The 26,384-nt window shown below is 41.7% G+C and overlaps 1 protein-coding gene across 12 annotated transcripts in view; it reads left to right on the top strand.

The window, feature by feature from the left end:
• LTBP1 (latent transforming growth factor beta binding protein 1) overlaps positions 1 to 26,384 on the top strand; it is a 453,522-nt gene that overhangs the window by 175,909 nt on the left and 251,229 nt on the right. For 6 of the 12 annotated variants that reach the window (XM_065929456.1, XM_065929455.1, XM_065929453.1 and 3 more), the window contains exon 1: positions 8,352 to 8,714. In XM_065929456.1, the coding sequence (XP_065785528.1) occupies positions 8,492 to 8,714 (223 nt within the window). In that variant the 5' untranslated portion in view covers positions 8,352 to 8,491. Of the gene's footprint in view, positions 1 to 8,166; positions 8,256 to 8,351; positions 8,715 to 26,384 lie in introns of those variants that run through there. The other 6 variants (XM_065929446.1, XM_065929445.1, XM_065929447.1 and 3 more) reach the window with 3 other exon arrangements.

The following is a 26,384-nucleotide window of genomic DNA, read 5'->3' as shown; positions in this document are numbered from 1 at the left end:
TCATGTTGAAGAAAGCACCATGGAACGATGGCCTGCTGCAGTTGTAGGACCCCAGAAATGAGGAGGGTACCCCATGAAGGATGGCTGGTCAGTTGCTTGAATCCCCTCAGGGTCTACAATGTTAAAGAAACATATTTTACTGAAAAGATCAGAAAATGAAAATATCAGAGAGCCATTGCTTTGTTTTGCTAGTTCTCTACTTCAACTACCAATTAGATTTTCTTTTCCCAAATATGGTTGGTAAGAGTCTGCTGGGTGAATAAATTACTTGTTGGGTAACAGTGAGCCTCTTTGACTATAAAATATATTATACCTTCAAACATACTGGATTTTGTTCCAGGGATGAAAATAGGACCTTTTATTGTATTTCTAGAGAAGAGAACCTAGGTTTGTTATTTAAGAAGGGAAAACTCCAAGGAGAAAAAGGAAAGCTTATTAAAACAATCCCGAAGACTCAAGGTGCGCCTTTTAAATTCTTGCTAGGGATAGTGGAGACTGGCTGGCAAGGCAAGATTGAAGTTGAGAAAATGTACGATTCTAAGTGAAAGTTTTGGTCCTTAAAGCTCAAGTCAAGCTAAAACAAAGCTTAAATGAGTGAAATGGGGAATGAGACCCAACTCCTAAAATAAATGAAAATTTGGGATGAAATCTACCATCTAATTGCTGGGCCTCTGCTTAGTTCCTCTGCCAGTCTGCCTGAACTGCGAACCAAAGTGTATTTCTCTTTCTGGGTGGATTTTATGGCTTGATGGCAATTCACATCAGTCTTGAAGAATCTAAGTAGAAGTGTTTTTAATTTCCTACTTGTTCTTAGCCTAACAAAGAGAATGAATGCTAAGTAAATCAGAAATATATTCAAAAACTAAACTCCTTAGACATCATCTTAAATTTTATTTATAAAATTAGTGGAAATTTCCATTATGTGTCATTTTGGTTTTTGCATAATATGTTGTGAAATTTTGGGAGCAAGTAATTGTCTGTTTTTCTTTTGAAAAAGTTCTTGAGAAATTTCTATTTCCTGTTTGTTCAGTTATTCGGTCATTGGCATGTTTAATTGAAATTTTTTACTTTATGTCATTGACCATTTTTTGGTAACATTTTAATGATTTTGGGAAAAAATTTTTTTGTAATTATTGCAGGGTTTCCTGAGTAACAACTGTGCTTTCCCTTAATCTGAAACTTTTATGACTAAAATATTTTTCTCTGACAAATATAGCATTAAATAAATGTTTTGAGGCTAAAGGTTTCATAGAAGTTTCTTTATTTTTTTAAAAAAATTACTGACAATTATCCCTTAGATAAATATTATTTCCTTAGTTCTCTGTCAGTGAAGTTTATTCATTCGATATTTCTTGAACATTTGCTATGAAACACATGTTCAGTATTTAGTAGTGACCAGACACATTCCCGCCCTCATGGAGTCTGTGTTTTTAATGACAGTAGTGAAATACCAAATCTATAAAGTGTCTTTAGAATAAATAGGAAATGGAAAACGGGGCACAGAAAGAATCAGTAATGTGCAATTTTATGCCAGGTGGTTGGGAAAAATCTTCTGGTCATGTGATGTTCTGGAGCAGTCTTGAAGGGGAGGAAGACACTGTGTATCTCTGGGGAAGCATATTCTAGACAGAGGGAATAAGAAGTTCCCTGAGACAGGAATATGCACAGTATTTGAAGGAGGCACGGAGGCCAGAGTGGACTGGGAACAGGGGTGAGAGGCACGGTCGGGGTGTGGGGGCGCTCACAGCTTGTGGAGAGCTCAGCAGGCCCTTGGGAGGTCTTGTGACTTGTATTCTGAATGAGATGGGAGGTCACTGAAGGGAGGAGTGCCGTGATCTGACTGCCGTACATTTAAGGATGCTCTGGGGGTAAAAGCTGTAGGAAGGCAGAGCTGGAAGCAGGAAGTCAAGCTGGGAGACATGAAATAATCCAGACAGAAGATGGCAGTGAATTGCACCAAAGTGTTTGCCATGAAGGTGGTGAGAAATCATCCCCCTGGACATAGAGCTACCGGGACTTGCATGTTGTATTGCATCTCACATAACGAGAAAAGATCAAGAATAGATTTACCATTTTCAGAGATAGGGGAAGACTTGAAGAGGAACAGATTAGATTGTGGGTACAGGAAAGAACCAGAGCTTAATTTTGAATGTTTGCTTGGGATTACCGCTAGACTTTAGACATCTACCTGGCAGAGTCCCGGAAGCAGCGGTACAGTTGGGTACTTGGATATACACATAAATACACACATCTCCAGTGCCTGTATGCACATATACAAGATTGAGGGGTCCAGGCTAGAGCTAAACATTCTCTATCCAGAAATCTGTGTAAGGCATCTAAATCCATGAAGTGGCATGATAGCATCCGGCAAGTCGATATAGAAAGGAAAGGACTACAGAGATTGAGCTCTGGAGCCTTCCCCTGAACAGAATCAGTGAGGTAGGAGAGAACCATAAGAGGACAGGATAACCTAGAAGCCAAGTTAAGAAAGTGTATCATGAACCAGAGTGGTTCTGTGTCAAACAGGCTGGAAGCTTGACTCGTAAGGAGCCAGAGGATTTACCGTTGGATTTGGAGGCCAGTGGCGACCTTCACTGGAGCAGCTTTGAAGTGTTGAAAGCAAGAGCTTGGCTCTGGCAGGTTCAAGAGAGAATGGGAGGGGAGGTGGTGGAGGCAACCAGCAGAGCCTCTCTTCAGGGCTTTGGCTGTAAGGAGAGCTGGGAAATAGAGTGGTACCTGCAGGGCAGTGGAATGGGGATGTTGAGAGGAGAGGTGTTCTTGACGGATGGGATGTGGTAAGGCAGGTGTGCCTGCTAACGGGAACAAACAGGGAGGAAGTCTTTGGGCAAGAGGGGAAGGGGATCCATTGCTTTAATGGAGAGTTGGTCTTAGGGAGGACCACCTCCTTTATTGGGAGAAACGCAGGATAACTGTCGATTCAGGTAAGTTGGTAGCTTAGCTCTGTAGCTTCTCCTTTCTCCATGAAATAATAAGTGAAGTCACACTTGAGCACAGCTAGTTAATTAGCTGCAGCATTTCTGCCAAACGAATATTTTGGGGACTGTATGTACATTTTTAAACATGGCATATGTTTAGTACCTGCTTTATGAGAAATAAGCCATTCTTCAAGAAACTCAGAATATATCCAGAAATGTATTCTTAAATGATTTAATATACTTGTTTCCTTTGCCTCTTTATATATCTATCTTCTTACATGTATAAAAATGTAAGGAAATCGTAGAGGCCTCTGTAAGAGGTGAGGAACTGATAGAGTTTCCTTCAGTGAATATTAAGGGAGCATTGAAAGGAGGGAGCACAGATGTTTTAGTTTATATCACCAGCGTAGCAACTGTATCTCCGTACCTCTTCATTCAGTTAGTTCTCTGTGGAAGAGCTCCAAGAGATGGTGCTGGACTGTAACCCTAGATTCTCATCTGAGAAAGTGCCCACAGCAGAACTAGTTACCTCTGTTTCCCTCTTGAAGAATTTTCCATGACTGGGGCAACCTGATGAAGTAATGGATTTGATACTGATTTCTGTTTACATAGCACCTTTCTTGAGAACAGAGGACTCTATTGGCATTATTTTAATAGTCCAGGAGGAGTTAAGCAAGGCCAGAGAGGTGAACAATCAAGTCCTGTTGTTCTAAGCATTATTTAATGTGTTTATGATTTGTCCTTCAAAGAATCCTCGACCTGGGGGCAGGCAGTGGGTTGCCAAGCTGGAGAATGAGCTGTTCACGTTGTTTCTCTCCCACGTGACCTGGGTACTGAATCGGCTCCTCAGCCTCTTTAAATAGGCCCCCGCCCCCCAGGCAGGATGGTGCCTTTTACCCACGGAGACCACGCTTCTTCCCAGGATGTCGCAGGTGCTGGTTGGCCCCTCTTGTTGACGTTGGATGAGTGCTGAGTCACAGCATTCTGGTTGGATGCGAGGAGAGACTTTGTTCATGACCTCTGATGTGAGTCTTGAACTTGTTGTATTTATTTCTTTGGCTGCCTTTGCTTTTGGTCACATCCTAGTTTCATGACTGAAAGATGGCAGCTGTGCTTTTTTCTAGACTGAAGTCCATTTGTCAAGGACAGTGTTCGCATTTTTAAGTTTTGCTCTGTTGTTAAGATTGGGAAGCAGAAATGAAAGGTTTTTGTATTGGGGAGGGTATCGGCCTCGCTTCCACCTCATCTGTCTTTCAGTCTGAATGTCTGTGGTTTGTTTTAACCCATGTGCCAGCACCTCCTCTTGGTGGTGTGAATGCACCCAGGGTCTGGCAGAAGCTGTAAACGGGATGTGGACTCTCAAGTGTCTTGACTGACTGACTCGAAGGCTCGGTGGAGGCGCTATGTTGCTTCGGGCAATTTGTTTGTAGCCAAGAACTCTGAAACCCAAAGTTTGAAAGCGCCTGGTAAAGATTTCTGGGACTGATTTACCTACGAGGATCTACAAATTACATGTTTTTGTTAGAGGGACTGAGCATGAAAGCTGTGCCAACAGTTGCCCCGTTAACTTCTGACTGGGCTGACTTCGGCTTCAGAGATTTGAAATACTTCAGTCAGCCAATGGGTGCAGCTAGGGATGATCTTCTTCCACTGATCTGAACCATGGGCTTCGCTTTCATCACTGGTAAACCCAGTGGTGGACCAGAGAGACCTGTGAGCCCCTGGTCTTTGTGGGGTTGTTTAGTCTTTGTCGCTTTGTTTATTCCACATTTATTGGGTTACCTACTTTATTCCCTTGTGGCTCAGCTGGTAAAGAATCTGCCTGCAATGCGGGAGATGTGGATTCTATCCCTGGGCTGGGAAGATCCCCTGGAGAAGGGAAAGGCTACCCACTCCAGTATTCTGGCCTGCAGAATTCCATGGACTTATAGTTCATGGGGTCGCAAAAAGTTGGACACAACTGAGTGACTTTCACTTTCCCTTTCACAGGGCCCTTGGGTATTAATTTATTCAAGGCGTTTGAGAGAGATGACTCTTAAAGACCAAATGAATTTTCCACTGAACTCTTGAGAGATGAGTAAATTCAGCTCATCACATACCAAGAATTTCAAATTCAGTACTGTATCATAGTTGTATGTACTTTAAAACTTACTCTTCACGTAATACCCTAGATATGATGAAATGATTTTAAAGGAGTGGAAATGATTTGGAAAGAGTGAACATAGGTGAGACTATTTTCTAATGCATTTAATGTCTACACAGATCCTCTCAGAGCTCTGGATGACAAAATGTCAAACAGTTGAGTTTTTCAGTATTGATTTTGAGATTGATGTGGAAAACTAAAACTAATTATAATGAAGAAGTATTATAAATGCTTTCTGTAGACACAGGGGGATCCACTGAGAATACAAATGTCTATTTTAGAATTAGATTACTTTATAACAGAATGCTTATGAAACACAAGGGGGGAAATAGAAAATATATCTTCTGCTTCCAAGAAGTTGAGTGTTAAAAACTCAGAATTAAGGCATGTGAAACTGTCTCTGTCTTTTGAAAATCCAGATAATTCTAGGCCAAAAAGAAATTTTTTGGCAAAGAAACATACTAAAAACAATAGGCCTAGAGAATCTCCAGTGCCTATAAAGTGACTACTGTAGCTGGAAGGTAAAATGGGAATAATGATGAAGGGCTTGCTTTCTTTGGATGTCTCAGTTCACCTAAGTGAGCATAATTTAGGTAACGGTGTGGGCATCTGCATGGCAGCTGCTGGTACTACGAGTTAATGCCAGAGAAGACAAAATATTTGGCACAACAGTTCCATCTTCATTATTGTACTAGGAGCCAGAAAAAATAGAAGTTTATATTCTTTTGAAGTGGGACGATGTTGTCTCTTTTTTCCCCTGGGCTGCACACACTTAGACACACAAAATATTCTCAAGATATTTGTAAGCGTGGTCTGACAACTTAAGCTGATTTTTTTTCCTTCTACTGTAAAAAAAAAAAAAAAAAAATCAAACTAGGTGAGTTTTGTCTGTTTTAGAATCAGCATTCCATTGTAGTTTTTAAAATGTATGAGATGGCTCAGATGGTAAAGAATCCTGAAATGTAGGAGACTGGGGTTTGATCCCTGAGTGGGGAAGATCCCCTTAAGAAGGGCATGGCAACACATATTCTTGCCTGGAGAATTGCATGGACAGAGGAGCCTGGTGGGCTACAGTCCATGGGGTCGCAAAGAGTCGACACGACTGAGCAACTAATACACTTTCACTTTCGTAGTCCACCCAAAATTTTAAATGTCCTGAAAGCATGTGAAGTACTAGTTTGAAAACTGTTTCTTTAAATAAAGTTTTATTGGAACATAGCCACACTCATTCATTGACATATGGTTTTTTGCAGTCTGCTTTCCTGCTGCCGCAGCAGAGTTGATTGGTTGCAGCAGAGTCCTGTAGGTCTACTGCTCTAAAATATTCACTATGTAGATTTTGTAGAAAAAGTTTCTGGGTGCCTTCTTGGAAGGGGCTGGAAGACCTGGTAGGCCACTAAAATACCCCCCCCCACCCCAGAGTATGTATTCTGATCTTCTGTGTTAGAACCACTGGTGAATGAGAAACAGTCTTAGAAAAACATTTGAAAAGAATTGAGGGTATTTCTGCTCCAGAAGAATCGTTTTCTTTTCAGTGAGAGGGCCAACCCAAGCGGATCTTCTCAGATCCCTTGTGACGTCAGCCTTCTTGGCTTCTGTTGTAATATCTTTGACGAGTTGAAGGGCTGCCATGTGGAAGAGGCATTAGATCGTGAGGGGAGGTGAACTAGGTTTAATGAGTATAGCTGACTGTGAGGACATAACTTCAGCTTAAGAATAGCATTTGTGAGAAACAGCTCATGACTAGAATGTGCCATCTTAGTGGGTAATGAGCTCCCTGTTCCTACAGATGTTCAAATAAAAGAAGTCAGAATGTATTTGAAGCCCCATTCCTACCTTGAAATTCTGATGACTCCTTTGGTGTAATGTTTTTGTTTCCAAGCTCAGATTTGACCACATTTTGTTGAGGGCCTATAGAGACTTCTTCGGTGATTGTCTGAAAATGCAATCCTGGTCAAAGCAAAGCAGTGTAAAGGGGGAAGAATCTCTTCTGTTGGGCAGGGGATGGCAGAAGATAGGCTGACCCAAAGGCAGGCTTTTCCTATGGCCACAGCAGTAACACAGTGACACCAGGAAGCGCACTGCTTCCACCCAGCCTTAAAGCTTCAGAGAAGAATCATCTCTCTTCCACTCTCTTAAGCTGCTGCTACCATCTTTGTTTTCTGCCTAGGCCCCTGAGAAGTGGAAGAACCTGCCTGGGGGCATTTCACAAATGTGGATACCCAAATAAGGCTTCTGCATTGTGCTTTGCCAGAGTTTTATACTGGGGCTTGGCTGCAAGTGGCAGTTCTGGATGAAGTCGTCTCTTCTCTGTGAGGCTCTGTTGTTACCACGCAAAAGCAGCCGTAAACAATACGGAAATGCATGAGTGGCTGTGTTCCAATAAAACTTTATTTACAAAAGCAGACAGTGGGCCAGATTTGATCCCAGGGCCATAGCTTGCTGGCCCCTGATAAACAGGGCAAGTTAAAACTGGCTGGAAAATATCAGTGCTAATTCTCTCAAATTTTGGAGAAAAGGTGAGATGACAGGTCCAAGGTCACAGCATGGTAGAGCCAGGATTTCCAGCCAGAATCTGACTTGAAGATGACTGCCAATTCTATGATGTTGTGCTGCCTCTGCCGTATAACAGGTGGTAGCACCTGGGTTGTTTTTTTTTAAAGGGCTGTATGAGTGAAAGAAATACTTGCTTTAGGTGGCGTGTGAAGAGCCACAGTGAGAGCTCCGGGATGGCATTTTACCAGAGATGAACCTTTTAGCCCCAGGAACTTGGCCTCCCCCTCTTTTTTTCAGACGGACCTTGTTCACAGTAAAACAAAATATAGGTTGAAAAATTTTATATGGAGAAAGAGTGCCCCAGAGTTGTCAAAAAGCACTGGGCTCCCGCAGCTGCGTCACAGGATTTGATCACTTCAGCTGGGAGTGCCAGGAGATTTGAGACAGATGTTTTCAGACATGCCGCATGCCTAAAACATTTCCAGGGGTCGGGCTGCAAATAGTGACTTAATAAGTGGAGGAGCAGGGAAAGTATGCAAGCCGAGGACACAGGAGTTTATTCAGCGCTAGGTGCATGGCCAACCTCTGTGCGTTACATCTGCCTGTCAGGGCTGGCTCTTTCATCTGTCGTGCCCTCCGTACTGCGCTTTGTCTGCCCGTGAATAAAGTGCAGCATTGTGGTTAGTAATCCCACTCCAGTGACTCGACTTCAAATGTGGTTTTGGAGTGCATCCCAGAGTTCTGTTTGCTAAGCTTCCTACTCCTGTTTCAGAGACACCACTGGATACAGAGCAGCGAGCACTGAAGGCTTCCCTCTTTCCTTAAACCTGCCGGGTTGTGGGCTCTCTCTTTCCCCTCTCCCTCCTTTCCTTTCTCTTTTTCCTTTTTTTTTTTTTAAACCTTCCAAGGCAAGTTCATGGATACTAAGCTGATGTGTTTGTTGTTCTTTTTCTCTCTGCCTCCGCTCCTAGTGAGTAACCACACTGGCCGCATCAAGGTGGTCTTTACTCCGAGCATCTGTAAAGTGACCTGCACCAAGGGCAGCTGTCAGAACAGCTGCGAGAAGGGGAACACCACCACTCTCATTAGTGAGAATGGTCACGCTGCCGACACCCTGACAGCCACGAACTTCCGAGTGGGTGAGTTCCTCCACGGTCCCTAACTGTCCTGCCCGGCCAGCGTCTGATGAGCTCGTAGCATTCAGACACCCCCTCCACTCACACCGCTCTCTGCTTGAATGGGTTTCTGTCTACCAGTACGAATATGCTGCCTTCACGAGATCTTTTAAATTACTTTCGGTATCATTTTTAACTTGGTTTTTGGTTTCTGAGAGAGATGGCTAGGAGAGCCTTACCCTTGGTTACTTATCATGGACACAGCCTGTGGTGATGGGGAGGTATCGGGGGACAGGAGGAAAGAGGCTCTAAGTTAAGACCCCAGTGTACAGCTTGCATTGATCCATTTCAAATTTTATCTGCTCGGTGATAAGTCAAATTTATGTTAGATTTGACTCATGTGAGAAAATTTGGATGGTGGTGATGAAACTTTCATAAATAGCCAGGTTCTAAAAAATTTCTTAAAATTGTCAAATATGTGTATTTCAGTTGTAGAAGTGGATACAGACTTACATCTTTTGCCACGTTTCTGCTGCGTATCAAAAGGCAAAATTATAAGTTTGATGTATGACATGGATTTGGGGGAAGATATGCTCCTGGATTACTGTCAGCACTTAAAACCTTTTAATCTTTCATAATCTAAATATGAACTATGGTAGTTACTGCAGAAAGACTTTTCCTTTTACATTCTTGTTTCTTTTTACTACTTTGTAAATGGAGAAAGTATTGCGGTCCACTGTATGCTGTCACACTGCCATGTTGTCATTCAATACGGTATTTTTGTCACGGAAAAATGTCTTTTATTATTTTTTGACCAATTATGGTTTGCCATGTGTACTCAAATAATCACAGACACCCACGTTACTTTATGAGTTACTCACAAGAATAACCCAAATGTCAGACAGATAATAACACTGGCTAGATCTGGTCTTTTTATGGAATATTGCTGTTTAGTCTTGGGAGCATGTGTCTAGTGGGTGGGTGGGGGGTGTCTATTTCAAACTGATTTCCATCAAGACAAAATACAAGGAGGCAGTTTAAGTCCTCATTAGCTCTTTGATTATCCTGCTGCTTTATTGTGACTTGGGTTTCTTTGGAGGTTGAAGCACTGTTCTTGATAGTCTATACTTGGAAAAAACATGTGCCCATAGATACTATTTAAAGGGGTATTGTTAATTTCCTGGTGATGATAGGGGTACTTCGGACATATTTTTAAGAATTTAGCTGTTAGGTGCCAAATGGCATATCATGCTTTAGCAGGGCAGGGAGCTCAGTCTAATGGGAAGTGTGTTTAAACTGATGATCGGGGAAACTGGATTTTGATCCTGGTGCTGCTGCTAACTGACTAATACATGAGATGTGGCAGTTAATATTTCTGGACCTTAGTTTTTCCCATCCATAAAATAAATGGTTTATATTTAGTGGCTTCTAAAATTCAGTCCCATTTCTAAAACCTTAGGACTTTTTCTTTATCAGTAATAAGTGAAACTGTTTTTTGGCTTTTTTGGAGGGCTATAGACAAGGAAAGGAAAAAGAAGTTCCCAATTAGGTTATTATGAGCTAAATGACTTTTTTTCTGTTTTTACTTTCCTTGATTGCCTTCCTTATTCTCATTGCTTTTCTTCCTTCTCCGTCATCGATAATGCCTGCTTCTCTTCCTTTTGTCTCTTTTCATAAACCTTCACAGTAGAAATGACAGAGTAATTGGGCGGGTGGTAATTTTTTGGCTTATGGTGTATTCACTTCGAAACTAAATATTTGAAGGCTTTGAGAAGCAGAGGAAGTCTACTTGTTAAAACATGCTGCACACTTTCCTCTCTGGCATTTAAGCAGATGTTTAGGGACAGGATACACACAGTCTGTTCAAAATACAAAACGGAGCACAGCTATTTACTGAAAAATCTCAGAACCAGGCTCAACTCTGCTGCAAGAGAACTGACAAGGTAGTTTGATGTTAAGAAGTAATAATAAAAGGGAGAGGGCAGAGGAATGAATAGTTTCACATCGGAAATCATGGGAAATGTTTCATTTATACCCTGAGCTGTTTCTCTTCTCTACTTTAACTCCCATACAGGGTGATTTGGCAGAAAAGTTTTTAAAATTATTTTGTTGAAGATGGTAATTTTGTAGAATTTGGAGATTATGATTCTCTAGCAATAAAGAATTTCAGAAATTCGTTTTTAGGCATCTAAGATATCTTCTTGAGATTTACTGGTTTAAGATGATTTTATTACTTGCAGAAAGTGGTTTTCTAATTGGTTTTCCTCACTCTATATATGTACTATATATACATATATATATATGTACAGGGTGTTAAATCTTTTGACAAATCAGATGTGTTACATGGAAAATAGTGGTTTGAGGAAAATTCAAAATGTAATTTGTCAGCTACTTTTTGGCCTGTGGTATTTAAGGCTACTGAAATGTGGGGACTGGCAAACTTTTAAGGGGCCAGAGAGTAAACATTTTAGACTTTGCAGCCCACCCAGTGTGTGTCGCACTCTGTCCTATGTGGTATGGTGACAACAGCCATAGATGGCAGATATGGGAATGGGTGTGGCTGCATTATACAAGCCGTCGATGGGCTGAATTTGACTCTAGTGCCAGCATTTGCTGACTCCTGCCCCCAAGGAGCCAAAAAAATAATCCAGGGAAAACAATATAGATTTTGTAGTTAAGGCACCTTAATTAAATAATCCATTTTGATGATCAGAATAGCAGAAATAAGTTTTAACATTTCCATGGTGACGTCCAGGTAGAATAGATGTTAGCGTCACCGTATTTTTGGACAAGGAAGCCGAGGCACGCTGGCTTCAGTGAGCCTCCCTTCATTATGCGGGTCAGTCAGCTGGGGCTAGAGCCCAGCTCCCCTCATGTCTGCTTTACCTCCCTGGCGTCTGACTGTGATGTGTAGGAGGGATAAAGTGAAGGAAGAACCTGAGGGAGCTGGGTTTTCTGAGAAGGCTGGATGTTACCACAGAGAATAAGCAGCCTGTGTTTCAGAGCCCCGGGTCTGCACACTGGCTTCTTCGTGTCCATGGGTCGTGCTCATCTGGCTCTCGGTCCTCTCCTGGTCCAGGTCACTCGTTCACACAATGCAGGGGATAGTGGGTAGGTTGAGGGTTATTGCAGGCACAGGGGTGACATTGGTTCCTTCTTTCTTTTTTTTTTTTTTTGAAATGCACCTTGTGGCATGTGGAATCTTAGTTCCCCACCAGGGATCGAACCCACAACCCCTGCAATCAAAGTGCAGAGCCTTAACCATTTGACCGCCAGGGCAGTCCCCTCCTTCTTTGGTTCTTGGTGCTGCTTCTGTGTTGTCTTTCTGGTCGGTGGTGACTGTGAGTCTGCGCTGTTCAGATGCGAGAGGCAGGCGCTTTTCTCGTGACCATTAAGCATATAGTCTCCTTTCCTGGTAATTCAGTGGGAGAAATAACTATAACTTCTACTTAATTTGACTGAAGCCTGAATGAAGACGATGTCTACAAGAAATACTCTGAGATTCTAGGATAAACTCTATTTTGTGAATGTGATGTTGACATGATGTAACAGAATACTTGCATTAAGTGGAATCCTCTGTGAAGCAAACTGTAAATATGACTTTTTTTTGGGTGGCATTTAGACCTGTGCCTCCTTGCACTTTCCTGCCTTTACCTCTCTCTCTCTCTCTCTTTTTTTTATAAAAACAATCCCACAGCATTTTTTGTCCTCTGGTAATAACATGCTGTTGCTGCTGAGTTGCTTTAGTCGTGTCTGACTCCTTGCGACCCCATGGACTGTAGCCCACCAGGCTCCTCTGCCCATGGGGATTCTCCAGACAAGAATACTGCAGTGGCTTGCCATGCCCTCCTCCAGAGGGTAATAACATGAGGGTGAGCTAAACAATATGAATGCATGCTTTAGAACGTTTCTAAGGGAGGATACCTAAAAAACACACCATATTGCCAAGTGATTTCTCACTCCATTGATCATTCCTAGTTGGAGACACTGTGGTACAGAGTAACGTTTCTGTCCTTTCAGCATGATCTGACCCAGTTTTCTTGATTTTTAGAATGAATCTCTTCTGTATCATCTAATGTGAGTTCATATGCTCATCAAAACCAGTGAGACAGCCCTCTGTATGCATGTTTACTTGCTCATAAAGCCGCACTTGAATCAGAGATCTATTTGCAAGTGTCTGAAGATGAGGTCGATGGACTGCACCATCACCTTTTCACCATCTGGCCCTGGGCCCGGTGTGCCATCGTAGAAGCTTTCAGAAACCACACAGCCCTGCACACTATCTCAAAAAGCAGCTTTTGGTGTAGAAAGTGCCTTTGCTTTTTTTCCAAGATGGACACATATCCCGAGTTGGGTGGGCGAGCAGGTTAACTGTTGTTTGTTTTAATGGATTCTTTGCATTTCATGGGGATGTAGTGAAGATGACCTCCTGGGACTTTTAAGTTGTTGTTTATAGTTATAAGTTCTTCTAGTAAGAAGAATATAGAAATTCTATGTTGTCACAACCAGAATATTTCAAATAAAATAACACTGTTGTCTGGCATAACTTACTTGCAGAGAGAGAGTGAAAGGCAATCATGATTGTTAAACTAGCACATGTGGTTTCTGTGATGCTGCTTTCTCTAAGGAGAACATGAGGGTCTTATGTTCTGTTAGTACCAGTTGAATACTGACAAAAAGTATTTGCTAATGTATGGTTTGGCCAAAAAGTTTGTTCAGGTTAATGGACAAACCCAAATGAGCTTTTTGGCTAACCCAGTAAAAACTCTGATCCCATGTTATTTCGTTTGGTTCCTGTTTCCCCTGAGAGAGGTAAATATCTATATTTTGTAGATATGAGTTCCAAGTCTTTAGTGGTGTGGTCAAAGATGACTTTAAGTCAGGTTTTCTTATTCCAGAGTCTAAAAGCCTCTTATCCTTCTGTGGTGCCTCCTATGTTAAGGAATCAAGTAGACGACACTGGGGTAAAATTTCCAGAACCAAAAAATTCATAAAGCTGCCCTCTAAGAGCTTATGCTTGAGGCGGAGATGAGGAATGTGTGTAAATGACCCCCGTTTAAGGTAGAAAATGCACAGCAGGACCCCAGAGGAGGAGATACCACTTGTAGCTGAGGAAGAATACTTTGAGAGAGAAGGGATGGCTTGTGACTTTTCTGTTTAGTTTTTCATGCTCTCCTCAGCGGCTAAACATGTTGGCTTCCGGGAGGAGCTGGGTAAATGCTTGTGGTGTGATGATAGACTGATGGGGATGATGCAGCTTGACATGGTGATACATCCCAAAATAAGGGTGGATGGGAAGGAAGAATGAACCCTTTAGACTGAGACCTGGAAACAAGAGGTCACAGGTGGTAAATGGAAATTGAGAAGAGTTACATATAAACTCAAAAGGTGGTAATATACTAGATGACAGGGCTGGGAAGGTAGACTGGAGCCAGACCATGGAGCACCTTGAATTTCAAGCTTAAGCATTTGGATTTTAGTCTTTCAGAACTTACTAAGAGAGTTCTCTGAAACGGTTATCATTTTGAAGAAGAGGGGGGAAGGTTTCTTAGTTTTTTAGGCAGGAAACTAGTGGTCTGATCATCTAAGCTCCAAACAGCCCTTAATAATGACAGCAGCCTCTAGCCACTTTCACCTGTTTTGAGGTTGGTTTGCTGCCCTACACTGGGGGATCTCCCCATGTGTGGCACAAAGCCATCTCAACACTATAGTGTTGTGGGGTGGAAAGGAAGCCTCCATGATGTACTCATTATGTAGGTTCTCCTCATAAGAATGTAAGGAAATTCACTCTTAATGAGGCATTAAATAAACCAGCATCACTGCTCAGGAGGGGGAGGCATTGAGACTTTTGGGGGAGCAGCTTAGTTGAGACACTCAGTCCTTCGCCTTCTTGTCGTTGTTCAGATCCCTTGAGTCATCCGGCACAGAAACCAGGGGAAAGCAACACGTCACTCTTGGAATTGGCACATATATTTCCTCCTTAATGTATTGTGCAGGCTTTATGTTTTTGAAAGATGAGCCAATACAATACTAAGAAAATGGTTGCTTTCATTTGGATAATTTAGAGTGGTTATGAACTTGTCAACTACTCTGAAATATGTTTGGCATTCTCAAATTATCTTCTAATACTGAGTAAATATAATGATGTAGAACATTTCCTTTATTTAAGCTGTGAACCATCGTTAAAGGCTTTGCATTGGGGACATTTATCTCATATATACTTATTGAACACCTACTGTGTGCCAGAGATTGGTTTAGGCCTTAGGAATATAGCAATGAACAAGATAAGTGAAGTCCTTGCTCTCCTCTTATATTAAAAATACGTTGCAATACAACATGAACCTTAGGACATGATGCTGAGTGAAATGAGCTAATCATGAGAAGACAAATATCATGATTCCACTTATGAAATGCTTAGAATTATCAGATTCTTGGAATAGTAGTAGTTGTTGCTGAAAATGGGGAAATAAGGAAATATTTCATGAGTACCAAGTTTCTGTTTTGAAGGTAACAATCAAGAGATTATATGAATATACATACCACTACTGAACTGTACACTTAGAAATGGTGAAGATAGTAAATTTTATGTCACATATATTCAATCAAAATTTAAAAAACTACAAACTAGTGAGGGTACTCTCCAAGAGGGTATTGCAAATCCTAAAAGATGATGCTGTGAAAGTGCTGCACTCAATATGCCAGCAAATTTGGGAAACTCAGCAGTGGCCACAGGACTGGAAAAGGTCAGTTTTCATTCCAATCCTAAAGAAAGGCAATGCCAAAGAATGTTCAAACTACTGCAGAATTGCTCTCATCTCACATGCTAGCAAAGTATTGCTCAAAATTCTCCAAGTCAGGCTTCAACAGTATGTGAACTGAGAACTTCCAGATGTTCAAGCTGGATTTAGGAAAGGCAGAGGAACCAGAGATCAAATTGCCAACATCCGTTGGTTCATCGAAAAAGCAAGAGAGTTCCAGAAAACCATCTACTTCTGCTTTATTGACTATATCAAAGCCTTTGACTATGTGGATCACAACAAACTGTGGAAAATTCTTCAAGAGATGGGAATACACCTTACCTGCCTCCTGAGAAATCTGTATGCAGGTCAAGAAGCAACAGTTAGAACTGGACATGGAACAACAGACTGGTTCCAAATTGAGAAAGGAGTACGTCAAGGCTGTATGCTGTCACCCTGCTTATTTAATTTCTATGCAGAGTACATCATGCGAAATGCTGGGCTGGATGAAGCACTAGCTGGAATCAGGATTGCCAGGAGAAATATCAATAACCTCAGATAGGCAGATGACACCACCCTTATGGCAGAAAGTGAAGAAGAACTAAAGAGCCTCTTGATGAAAGTGAAAGAGGAGAGTGAAAAAGCTGGCTTAAAACTCAACATTCAGAAAGCTAAGATCATGGCATCCAGTCCATTTGCTTCATGGCAAATTGATGGGGAAACCATGGAAACAGTGAGAGACTTTATTTTCTTGGGCTCCAGATTCAGTGCAGTTGGTGACTGCAGCCATGCAATTAAAAGACACTTGCTCCTTGCAAGAAAGGCCATGACAAACCTAGATAGCATATTACAAAGCAGAAACATCACTTTGCCGACAAAGGTCCTTCTAGTTAAAGCTGTGGTTTTTCCAGTAGTCAAGTATGGATATGAGAGTTGGACCATAAGGAAAGCTGAATGCGTAAGAATGGATTCTTTTGAACTGTGGTGTTGGAGAAGACTCTTGAGAATCCCTTGGATTGCAAAGAGATCCCACCAGTCAATCCCAAAGGAAATCAGTCTTGAATATTCACTGGAAGGACTGATGCTGAAGCTGAAGCTCCAATACTTTGACCACCTGATGTGAAGAACTGACTCATTGGAATGGGCAAAATTGAAAGCAGGAGGAGAAGGGGAAGACAGTGGATGAGATGGTTGGATGACATCACCGACTTGATGGACATGAATCTGAGCAAACTCTGGGAGTTGGTGATGGACAGGGAAGCCTGGCATGTTACAGTCCATGGCGTCGCAAAGAATCGGACATGACTGAGCAGTTGAACTGAACTGAGTGAGTGTATACTACTATCAAATGTATACAACCAAAAATATTCTGCCAGAAACATTATAAATGATATAATGTCATGTAGTGATAGATACTATAATGAAACGTTGAGGGGGGAGAAGCTTGGGAGTGTTGGTGGAAGGCCTGGATCACTACTTCAAGTATGTCAGGAAGGATTCTCTGAGACACAATTTAAACAAAGACAAATGAAGCTAGTGATGAGCTCTTGGACGGAACATCACAAACTTTTTAATCTAACTCTGTGACTGTGTTTGTTGTTTTATTTAAGCTGTAGAGCCTCTCCAAAGACTGATGTGAGAAGCATTTATTCAAACTTTTCCAAATTTTGGGTTTTCCAAACCCACACTTTTTCATTTGGGGTTAGATTTTAGCAATGTGTATTATATCAGGAAATCATGTAATAGTCCCTGTAGATAAAGAGCCTAATCCACAGAGGATAGAGGCAAGTGAGCCTTGTCCTCTGGGTGAAAAAATGGCCCTGGAAGTTTTGCAAAAGGGGTCTTGGTTATTTATAGCAAAAAGGATACGGTCTTAAATGTAGAATCAAATTACCAGAAAAGCTGTCACTTCTTCAACATTATTTTATATAAGACAGGTGACATGATTTTTGGCATGCAGCTTTTAAGTAAGGGAAATAAAATTGGTTCTGTTCATCAGGGCAGGTGTGTGTGTGTGTATTGGGGGAGTGTAGTCGATGGAAGGGGGCTTCATGGAAAGGTGGATCCAGGGAAGGGATGTGTGTGTGTGTGTGTGTGTGTGTGTTTGTGTTGGGGGAGGGTAGTGAATGGAAGGGGGCTTCATGGAAAGGTGGTTCAACCAAAGAGGACCAATAGGTTAACACTGCAAGCCAAAATCAGGAGAAAATGAGATGCTATTTGACTGAAGGTGATGATTCCTGAAGCTGGGAAAGTGAGGGACGTCAGAGTGGGTAGGATAGAACGTATGTCTGTAGTTGGGACAGTTTGAGAAAAAGCCTTAGGTAAAAGAGGGTTCAGCAGTCTGTGAGGCTGTGAGAAAGGCATGTGTGATCGATTGTTCCTTTTAAGCCATGTCTGGCCTATATCATGGGGGTGGATGGGACTTCATAGAGGAGTCTAGGCTAGCCTAGGATAAATGACCTTTCAAAATTCCTTGGAGTCTGCAACACAGTGTCGCAAAGTGTGTGTTCTTTCCTCGTCTGTCAGCTTCAGCGTGTGGAATGATCTTGGGAAAGCTCTAAACTGCTCAGCTCATGAAACTCTGTCTGCTTCTGCTAAACGGAGCCTCTAGAGGTACTGAGGTCCCCCAGTGCTCCACGCCCTCAGTGACCCTGTTCACACTGCTGCCTCTGCTGGGGTGGGGGTGGTACATTCCCCTGCCTGCTCTGCCTGGACATCACCCACTGCCTTTGCAGGAGTCAGCCAAGCACCGCTCTGGCTGCAGGGCCCCACTCTCCTTATCAGTAGCCATGCCAGTTTCTTCCCCTGAGCCCTGAACTGCCTGAGAACAGGGCCCTGTCCTTCTTGTTGGCATCCCCAGTGTGGGTGCGGTGCTGCACGTGGGCGATGCCTCACGCGTGCTGGTGGACAGAGTACATTGTCTCTGCAGATGCCCATGTGAGGGTGGCATGCACTCACCTAGCCAGCACAGCCTCCTTGTGACTTCTTGGGCAACTGAAGTTACAGGAGTGGAATAATCATCTGAGAAATCTCTATAGGGTTTGGGGTCCTAGGGAAGAACACATTCCAGTGTCTGCAAGATGCATGAAAAAGGGTATGTTTGTAACACTTTGCCTGAGGTTTGAATTTTACATTAAAAAGTTTATTCATGTATTTTTGACTATATTGGCTCTTTGTTGCTGCAAAGATTTTTCTCTAGTCGAGTTGAACAGGGGCTGCTGTCTAGTTGTGGTGCGCAGGCTTCTCATTGTGGTGGTTTCTATTGTTGGTGAGCACAGGCGCTAGTGCATGCAGCTGCAGTAGTTGCAGGTCCCAGGCTTTAGAACACAGGCTCAGTAATTGTGGCGCACGGGCTTAGTTGCCCCTTGGCATGTGGGATCTTCCTGGTCCAGGGATCGAACCTGTGTCTCCTGCATTGTCAGGCAGATTCTTTACCACTGAGCCACCGGAGAAGTCCTGGAGTTTACACTTTTAACACTGACTGCAGTGTACTTGCTACTCAGTGTGAAATGCAGTTAAATTTCTAGATCTTTAGTATAATTTCCCACTACATGGAATTCCTGCTCCCTATTTCTGCATTTGTCTGAATACTGACAGTTTTTTTTAAGGAACAACCTCAAGTTCCATTTCAAATATTTCCACCTGTGATGCCTTTTTGCCTTTTTCTTTTCCTGTTTCACCTCTAGTCATTACCATGTTAGTGGACACTCAGACGTCTAGGTCAGGTGGCTGCTGACCAGGCCCCTGGGCTGGTGATTGAACCTCTTTAATTCCACGCTAGTCAAATGAATCCTATAATGCCTTGATGCCTTGACCTTCCTTGTAGAGCTGTTCCTAGGCTCATGGGAAGAAACAGGCTGGAGCTTTATGTGGATTTCTTAAAGATCTTTCTCTACTTCCAAATATAACAAATCATTTTGTTTAGCAAACCCTACCTCCTGTGTACTGAGAGAGAGTACTGCCTTTCTTGGAGCTTGGAGAGGATATGCCGCCATGTCCCATGGAGGTGAGGGACCTCCTGATAGCACAGTAGTGTTAAGAAAGACCCGAGAGTATGTATCCAGTACTCCTTCATGTTGGTACTCTGTTAGAACCAACTCTCCTAGTACATGGAAGGCTCTTTTCCTTACATTTAGGCTTTCTCTGGGTGAGTTAGGCTACCCACAAAGGATTGTTAGTTAGCATCGTCATATGGCAGAGACAGCCTACTAGCATTGTGCCCCTCTCTGCCTTGGATCATGTACCACCTGTTTGAGAGGGGTCTACCCAGGAAGCTCTTGCATTTTATGAGCTGGCAAGGGTTGAGAGCATTTGAACCATGTAATGTACTTTAGAACCCAAAGCTTATGGTCAGGAGGATAAGTTATCATCTTGAATAGATGGGACATCCCCAGTGATGTGTGATTCTAACATTTGATCCTGCTTTGGTTTCTTTGCTTGGCCTTCGTCTGTGTCCTTTACCTCTGGGTTCCTAGGTTGGAGTCAATTTAAAAACACTGCCGGCCTTAAAATAGACACTGAAGTCATATTTATGTGATACAGTATATACCTGCAGCATTTATTGGCTTATGAGTTGGGAATAATTTTGCATCTATTGTCTAAAAGTTGAACATTTGTATCAGCTTTTGATATTCAGGTATATACACTTCTTCCAAGTGGAGGAGGAATAATGAATTTGTGTATTGTTGGAAAAACCTCTTGGAACTAACATTACAGATGATGTGAAAATGTTTCTGAGGGCAGCCACACAGTCCTCTTCAGCCTATGCAGTCCAGGAAAATAAAATAACTACCAAATGGAGAAGGATTAAGTGAGTGAGGAAGTTTGTTTGCGATTTATTTCCCAAAGTTATATCAGAAAGAAAATGAGACGAACCAGATGCCCTTCCTTTGCCAATTTAATGTAATGCTGTCACTGATGCACTTATTAAAACTCGATTTTCTGTTTAGTTGAAGGGCATTGGTTTGAGGAATGGCTTACTGCTTGACTCCATTATCTTGAATTTAGACTCATACAATACTTACTGAAAAACTGGCATGACTGCAGTATTGGCTTTTGGTAAGATTTGGTGGAAAAAAGAAAGAACTTTATGCAGTAATGAGATATTTCTTCGCTCTGAGACCAAACTTCAGATGCCCATCAGATTCAATAAAAATTTGTTCTGGATTATGGAGACTTTCTAGGCTTTCCTAGTACAAAAACTCAGCCTAATTTTCATCAGATTTTCCCTAGAAGAGGTAAAAGGGCAACTTGACATTAAAATTCTTTGCTGTGAGGAAAGCAGACCACTGCTCTGTCCTTGGCAAATTAGGTAAGTGCACTAGAACATTCTTAAGGCTATTTAGCAAGATTAAAATATGTCACTTTTTGCCACTGCATTGTCTGTTTCTAAAGAAAGGGTGATTTATGAGCCTTTTGGATCTTCTTGTGGTATTAATAATATCTCAAGCCAGTTGTTTTATTGGGTGTATACAGAGGGTAATTAGAAACATCTGAGAGTCCCGTAATGTGCCTGGAAAACCATCATGTTGTATGGAAAAGAAAAAAAAAAATGTGCATGCCTAAGTTGTGTACTTGATAAATAGATGCATTAGCATTAAACAAAATTTACTCTGTTGCACCGTTTTTTGAAAAAGAGGCTAAGCTCTTCAGGCTGAAAATATCCTTTTATTGAAATACACTCACTGCAGAAATCATAACCTTATTTGGTAAAAGACTCCTGACTGTGCTGTTCATACAGTAATTATCATTTCCCTTCTGTCAGACTTCATCATATTATAGACCATTTTCTGCCAGAAGAAGTATTTCTTCCTTTTACCTGGCAGTTGCTTAAAAACCTTAGAATTCTGAGGGATCTCATTTAAGGAAATTAACTCTTAGAAACAAACTGCCCCAGGGACTAATCGTGCCCAATTTGCCTAGTAGTCTATCCTAGAAATTGGGTTGGGATTCAAGAGTTCTGGGCTCTATTTTAGCTGGTTATTTGAAATTTGATCTGCTCCGATGGTGGCAGAGTTTGACCATTTGGGTCTGCAGCAGTCACAGTGGCTAAGTCAGGGTCTGATTTAAATCAGGTCCTGTTCACTCTTCTCTCAAGACAAAATCTAGACAAGAAAACCTAGCATTTGGTGGTGACTGGTGAATGGTTCTTTTCATCTTCATTCACAAATAACAAGCCTTTTATGAGAAGTCGGTGCCGAGTCAAACTGACATATCCCAGGCAGCCGTGGACAGGGCTCAAGCTCGAGGCCTCTGGTGTCTTTACAACCTGTCTTGCTCTGCATGTCCCCACTGGGGGTGCCATTTTTGTCCCTTTTGATCATTTTGAATGGGAGCCCTGATTGCTCTCAAAAGGAGAATTGTAGCTAACTGGATGATTTGTTACAGGTTGGTGGTGACTTAATGAAGCCTTTGGAAGGACAAGAGGGTCACCTGTGTAAAGATGCTTGCTATGGGGAGATGGGACAGTCATTAGGAGCTCTTGGTAAACCCTGGCTTCAAATGCCTGCCTTCTCCAACCATTGAATCAGTGGTCTTGGTCCTCAGGATACAACAGAATGTCCTGTAGGATTTGGAAGGTACAGATGGCCAGCCCATGCTCTGGCTTCCTAAATCATAATTTCTGGGTGTGTTTTGGGGTACGTGAGTTTGACAGCAAACGATGCAGATGATTGTTATATACAGCTGTGAGAGAGACCTGTGGTCTAAGCCAGTGCTCATCATCCTTTCCTATTCATAAGAATCACTTTCATTCTTGATAAGATGCAGATTCTGTTTCAGTAGATCTGGAGTGGGACCTGATACTCTGTATATTTAATAAGTTTCCAGGGGAATGAGATACTGCTTGGCCCAAGGATCACCCTTCTCATAGCAAAGGTTTTAAGGTATCATTAGTTTATAATAAATAGTGGTTTTCAGAAAGATAAAGTATCATGAATGAATGATACCTATTTATTGTGTTCCTGTATGAGTCTCAGACTATATTAGGAAATGACTTACACATGCCAGAGAAGATGCAACCATGTAATCAAGATATGTTAACCTTCTGCAGTTCTCCTATCTCAGTTTCCCACTTAAAGCTGAGATTTCCTCACCCTTCCAGGAAGCCTCTTGGCAGGGTCCCACTAGGATTGCATCCTTGCCGTGTGAAAGCTGAGGCACAAACTACCTTCTCTCTTTACCCTACATTTCTGTCTCTTCTAGTCTGCCTCCTACCTACAGAATTTTCCAGGAGACAGTGAGAAAGTCTCTCTGTTCACCATTTGCCCTGAATTCCAAGGGAAATGTGATCAGGCTCTCTAAAGACTTTTTACCTTCTTTTCTCCAGTGCAACAAACTGGTTTCTGCAGTGTAGACAGCATTCCAGGAAGTGAGATGACGGTTACTGGCCTTTGTCCTCAGCTTTGGGACGCAGCCCAAATCCATTATCAGAAGTTCCATTCCATAATCTGTATGCAAGGATGATAGTCTTGGCTTACTATTACTAGGGCATAGATTTGTTTTCTCAGGAGCAGTGGACAGGAAGATATATTTGCACAGATCTATTCTTATTCTAGGTAAGTCCTACTTGTGATTAATGGTAAGTATTTTGAAAGCATTTGAGGTTAGTCTTTAAGAGAAGATACACTTGAATGATACCAGGTTGTCTAAGCCTGTCATATGATCATCGTCCTGACTTTCTGGTAACATACAGCCTTTACCCTAAACTTTCCTACTGATGGTGCCTGGATTTTAACTTAGGATCATGGTGCTTGAGAGCACTTTCTTCCCTGCAGAGAAGTTGAATTAATGGACAGCAGTCAACATGAATTTATTAAATGGGGCAGCAGAGTTGAAACTCCCCTTTCTTTGTGCCTTCAAAAGTCCGCCGTATTTCCATCACCTCAGTCTGGACCCCTCTTCTTCCAGTGTTGTCGACTGATAGCTGGGTTCTGTGTCTTAGTCTTTGTCTGTGATGTACTCTTATTTTACCCATATCCAGTGGGCATATCCTTACCTGAACGCTCACGCAGTTTCTTCTCTTCTTCTGAATTATCTGGTTCATACCCTTAATGTAGGTGGGAAGGGAAAATGTTGAATTTGTCTAATGGTTCTCAACCAGGAGAGGTTTGGTTTCCCAGGAGAGAGGTTTGTTGGTGCCAGGATAAGTTTTTGGTTGTGCATGCTGGGGGAGAACGGGGAGAGGTATCCTGGCATGTAATGCGTAGAGGCCAAGAATGCTGCTTCCTAGCCTATAGCACACATGACAGTCCCCACAGTGACGAATTATTGGTCCAGAATGTCCACAGTGCCAAAGTTAAGAAACCCTTTTTCTCCCATTGGCCAGCCTCTTGAACACTCACTGGTATTTTGTTTGGGTCACCGGAAATATTCCCTCTTAAATCTCCAGCTTGTTCTCTAGGTAAAGCCTCCAACATTTTGTCACAAATGTGTTCGTGATGGTCCTGTGGCTCTGACAGCCCTTGTCGCTTGTGTGTTCCCTAAAAAACTGGATAGCGCCTCCTGTAGGCTTGATTTGCATTTGATTGCTTTTATGAGATCTCATTGGTTTTCAGAGAGTGTGAGGATTGAGGTGGTTTAGGATGACTCAGGATGACTCAACAAGGAGGATTGATGTGCTTTTATTATGAGGATTCTTTAGAAACTAAAGAAATAACAAATGGGAAAACAGCACAGGAGGCTTTTTTTTTTTTTTTTTTTTTTAAAGCACACATCTCAGAAGTGATTGTACAATAGAAACCACTTTTCAACACTAACCATTGCTTCTGTGGATACTTATTTGAAAAGTGTCTGTGCTGTGGCTATCGGGAGAGGAAAGAAAGCCAAGTGTGTTTGTTTGAATGAGAGCATCATCACATGTTCAAATAAGCATAGCATCTTGGGCGAGGACAGGTTTGTTATTTCCAACCCAAATGTCTTTACACATGCCTTTTGAAGGGTTTTATTGCCAAGTTTGGAGGAAGAAGCGATCCAAGCATTAAAAGTCTGACATGTCATTTAACTTCTTAAAAAAAGAAAAATTGCTGTGGCCAAAACACTCTGGGTTAGCTGGACAGTGATGTATATATCATGTTTTTCAAGTGCTCACTTTTGGATGAGAAAGAGCCCGAGAGAGCAAGTAAAGACATCGCCTTCACCTGTCTATAACCTCTTATGGCAGTTTTCCATTATGTTTTGGTCATCTTGCCCAGGAAACTTGGAATTTTCACAGTTGATACTTTGGTGCTTTTTTACTTGAATGGAATGCCTGTTCTTAATTCCACCAATATAGCAGTGATTTATTTCTTAAGAACCCAAACATAATTCAAGTCGCTGATTTCTTTTTTCTGTTGTGTCTTTTCTTTAGTTGTAGTAAAATATAATATTTACTGTTTTCATCATTTTTAAGTGTCTACTCCAGAAACACTGAGTACATTGGCAGTGATGTATAGCTATGACCACTATCCATTTCCAGAACTTTTCATTGTCCCAAAAAGAGACTCAATACCCACTCAACAGTAACTCCCTCTCCCTCTTCCTGCCTGGTCTCTGATAACCTCTCTTCTACTTTCTGTCTCTGTAAATTTGCCTACTCTAGGTATTGCATGTAAGTGGAATTCTACAACATTTGTCTTTTTGTGTCTGGCTTATTTCACTTCCCATAATGTTTTCAAGATTCTTCTATGTTGGAGCCTGTGTCAAAATTTCTTTTTCGAATGCTGGATAATTCTTCATTTATGTATATGCTACCTTTTGTTTATTCATTCATCTCTTGATGGACATTAGGATTGTTCCCATCTACTGTGAAAAAGACAGCTGTGAACTTGGGTGTAGAAGTGGCTGCAGGAAGCTCAGCTTTCATTTCTTTGAGGTTTATATCTGGAAATAGAGTTGCTGGATCATATGGTAATTCTGTTTAACTTTTGGAGGAGTTGTCACACTTTTCCTCGGTGGTAACAACAGTACACTAGGGTTCTAATTTCTCCATGTCCTCGCCAATGCTTGTTACTTTCCTTTTTTTTTTTTTTTTTTGTCTCTTGGGTAATAGTGATCCTAGTGGGTATAAAGTAGTATCTATGTCATTGTGGTTTTGATTTATGCTTCTGTAACTACTAATGATGTTGAATCTCTTTTCATGGACTCTGTCACCCTTTTGTATATCTTCTTTGCAGAAATACTTATTCTAATCCTTTGCCCAATTTTGGGTTAGCTTACTGTGCTGAATTTTTTAAAAGCTGGGATTCCACTTAACCAAGTTAGGCATTTAATTACAGTGTTATCGATAGCTGATACTAATTGTGAATCTTATGGAAGGCCCAGGTTTTAGTCCTGGTCTTGTCATTTGGATGAGAGTGATTTTGAAGTCCTAGTATTTTAATTTGGCAACAGAGGAGCTTAAAGAGTAGATGTTCAAGATCTCTTGCAGGCCTGAAATGCTGTTATTCTGTCTGATACAAAGCCTGTTTTAGGAGAATGATTTTAGGAGTGTCAATGGAATAAGGCTATCTTTAGTACGTTTTATTCTGAAAATACTTACTATGATTTCCAAATATGTACAGTGTGTTCCCTTTTGTAGTTTTTTGGCTCTACTTTCTACTTTAAATCAAAGGATGATTTTATACAAGTTTAGTAATATATTTTGTGGTGATGTGTCATCAGCCTGACAAGGTTGATCAGAGCACTAGAGGCCTGAAACATTTGACAAACTTACAAATAACTGTATTTTTCTTGCCTAGTCATTGAGATCAGAGTGCTCAGAAGAGTTTGGCCAGAAACAGAATGACTCCATGGTGGCCTGAAGGAAGCACAGCTTGTATGGAGTGAGATGAAAGGATGAAGTTGAGTTGGGCTGGACCAGTTTGTAGAGAGCTATTTATTTTTTTGGTGGAGAACACTGAAATGAAGGCCTGCATGCCTTAGAATGAGCTGGGCCCCTTCTACACACTGTAACAAATGTGTGGTTTAGGATTAAAAATCA

Source organism: Muntiacus reevesi, chromosome 3, assembly GCF_963930625.1.
Source record: "Muntiacus reevesi chromosome 3, mMunRee1.1, whole genome shotgun sequence".
In the NCBI taxonomy this organism is placed as follows: domain Eukaryota; kingdom Metazoa; phylum Chordata; class Mammalia; order Artiodactyla; family Cervidae; genus Muntiacus; species Muntiacus reevesi.
This window is presented reverse-complemented; position numbering and strand designations above follow the sequence as displayed.